This window comes from Nothoprocta perdicaria, unplaced genomic scaffold (assembly GCF_003342845.1).
Source record: "Nothoprocta perdicaria isolate Ctin4 unplaced genomic scaffold, notPer1 scaffold_33, whole genome shotgun sequence".
NCBI lineage: Eukaryota > Metazoa > Chordata > Aves > Tinamiformes > Tinamidae > Nothoprocta > Nothoprocta perdicaria.
The window spans coordinates 1,201,158-1,203,870 of NW_020455566.1; the positions used below are offsets into that span (position 1 = coordinate 1,201,158).

The 2,713-nt window shown below is 65.9% G+C and overlaps 1 protein-coding gene across 1 annotated transcript; it reads right to left on the reverse strand.

The window, feature by feature from the left end:
- Positions 1-1,027: 1,027 nt before the first annotated feature.
- Positions 1,028-1,799, reverse strand: CUNH1orf216 (chromosome unknown C1orf216 homolog). The gene has a single exon (XM_026043465.1). It carries the CDS (start codon positions 1,797-1,799, stop codon positions 1,038-1,040), a length of 762 nt encoding a protein of 253 aa, XP_025899250.1. The 3' UTR covers positions 1,028-1,037.
- Positions 1,800-2,713: the final 914 nt, after the last annotated feature.

The following is a 2,713-nucleotide window of genomic DNA, read 5'->3' on the forward strand; positions in this document are numbered from 1 at the left end:
GGCCCCAGCAGCCAGAATAGATGTTCTCCAAAAAAAAAAAAAAAAATCCTTTTTCCTTTAAATGATAAATAAATGCAGACACTGAGAGCACAAGTCCCGGCCATGCAGCACGTGGAAGCGGAGCCTGCAACGCTCAGGCCTGGCTGCGAGCAAAGGAAAACGCACAACACACCCACTGACACCGAAGCTGCAAATATGCACTGGCCTGGAATCCGCTGCTGCTCCGAGGTGCTGTGTGTGCAAGAGGGGGCCCCAGGAACAGCACAGGGCCCCTGAGCGGAGTAAAACACATGCAAGGTGCACGCGGCCGCGGGCGCTGCACCGTCCCTGCACCCGCAGCCTTCGGGGACGGGCGCCGGGAAGGGTCTGCGGGGCCTCTGGCTCACGTTCCCGGTCGGTGCTTGGGGGAATAACTGGTACCACGGGAGAGAAGGGCGAGAAGGACTTCGTTAAAGGGCCCTAATGAAGCTGGTGGCCTCGGCAACGCCCTGGCCGTGTCCGACCGCCGCCCAGGGCAGCTGGGGATGCTCCAGGCCTTCCCAGTCTGAGGGGACGTGTTTTCCTAGACAGTCCTTCCCGGCGCCCCAGAGCTGCCAGGAAGCGATGGGCTCCTGCTCTGAGGTGCTCAGACAAAGGGCCCTGCAGCAGATTAAAAAGCTGAGTCTCAGCATCACCGCACAGCAAATCCCAGTGTGCCGAGGTCCCCAGCTCCGCGCGGCACAGAGCCCGGATCACGGCTCTGGCGCAGGAGCCAAACTGCCGGGTGGAAAAGGAAGTGTTGGAGCAGCAGTCGTTAAAAGGGTCCTGTAACACGGGAAGGAGCCGGAGCCGCCGGGGAGACTCCAGCGGCAGCCGCTGCACGGAGCTTTCCCGGCCCCGGGGCGTGCAGAGCCCCGCGGAGCTGCAGCCCGTGCCCTTCAGAAGCCTCCGGAGCAAAACCGGGCGCCGGCCCCGCGTGGAGGGCGAGCGCCGGGAGCGGCTCCGTGCGGCCGGGCGTCGGGAGCGCGGGCATCCCGGCAGGAGCAGCGGGCCGGGGCTCAGCGCGCGGCGCCCGCCAGGCCCTGCTGCATGCAGCGGATGAGCTCCTTGCGGTTGTCCAGGATGGTGTCGAAGCTCTCCTGCAGCCGGTTCTGCTGCTCCACCACCTTCTGCTGGAGGCCGTGGATCCAGCGCAGCAGCGCCAGGCGCCGGTACATCACCAGCTGCACGTGGTGCTTCTCCTTCTCCCGCTCCTTGAACCGCTCCTTGTCCTGGATGTGCTGGAAGGCCTCGGCCAGCGCCGGGAGGAGGGTGTCCGCGTCGGGACACGGCTCGGGCTCCGGCTCGGCCGGGCTCTTGCGGCCGCGGGCGGCGGCGGGAGGCTCCCGGGCGCCGGCGCCGCCGCTCTCGGGGCTCTCGATGCTCAGGGAGCTGCTGCCGTAGCCGTTGTCCTCCGCGGGGGAGCCGGGCGGCTTGGCGGCCTCCGTCCCGCCGGCTCCCGTCCCGCCGGCCTCCGCGCCCTCGGGGGGGCTCCGCACGGCGGCACGGAGGCGCTCCGGGTCTCCGCTCTGCGCGGCGCCCCTAAGCCCGCCCGGGCCCAGCTGTCTCGGCATTAATAACAGCAGATTATCGGAGGGATTTGTGGCGTCGCCGCTGCGGGCGCCCGGCGCGGGCCGGCTCCAGTTCTCGTTGCGGTCGTAGCCCCCCGCCACAAAGTTGGAGTTGGCGTCGGCGGCCGGGCCCGCGAAGGCCGTGCCCAGCACGGCGCCCTCGCGGAACGGGCCGTGCCCGGCGCCCTCGGGCTGGCACACTGCAAACATCCTCCCGGGCTGCAAGAGAGACGGCGAGCGGTGACGGCGGGCACGATTCCCGGGGGCCGGCCGCGCTTGTGCGGGACGCGATTCCGTCCCTGCCTGGACGGCTCGTTGGGGAGCAGCTGCCTCTCCAAGAGCAGGATAATTTGCTGTGATTCATGGGCCCTGCCGGGTTAAACAGGGCCGGGCAGCGGTGTCAGACACGGCTGGTAGATCATGGCCCTGGGATGTGCCAGATCTGACAGCGCCCGTGAATGTGCCCGCGCTGGCACCAGCGCTGCGCTTGGCTCCGTCACGGGACGGAGGGAGCGTGAGGCTGGGAGTGAAGGGGCTGGGGGCTGCAGGGGGCACGCCGGGCGGGAGGGAAGGGGCTGGGGGCTCCGGGGGGCAGGCCGGGCGGGAGGGAGCTGCAGCAACGGGCACAGAGAGACCTGCGACTCCTGGTGCCGCGTGTGCAGCTGGAGCGAGCCTGGCCGTGCACACAGCGTGCTGCGGCCCCACAGGGACCCAGGCAGAGCGTGGGGTAAACACACGCACATGCAAGCGCACGCACATGCAAGCACACGCAAGCACATACACATGCAAGCACATGCAAAAGCAGGAACACATAAGCACACAGATGCACATACAAGCACATAAGCACACATAAGCACAAGCACACACAAGCACACAGATGCACATACAAGCACATGCAAGCACATAAGCACACACAAGCGCAAGCACATGTAAGAACACAAGCACACACATGCACACGCAAGCACACACATGCACACACAAGCACAAGCACATGCAAGCACACAGATGCACATGCAAGAACATGCAAGCATATAAGCACACACAAGCGCAAGCACACACATGCACATACAAGCACATGCAAGCACACACATGCACACACAAGCACAAGCACACACAAGCACATG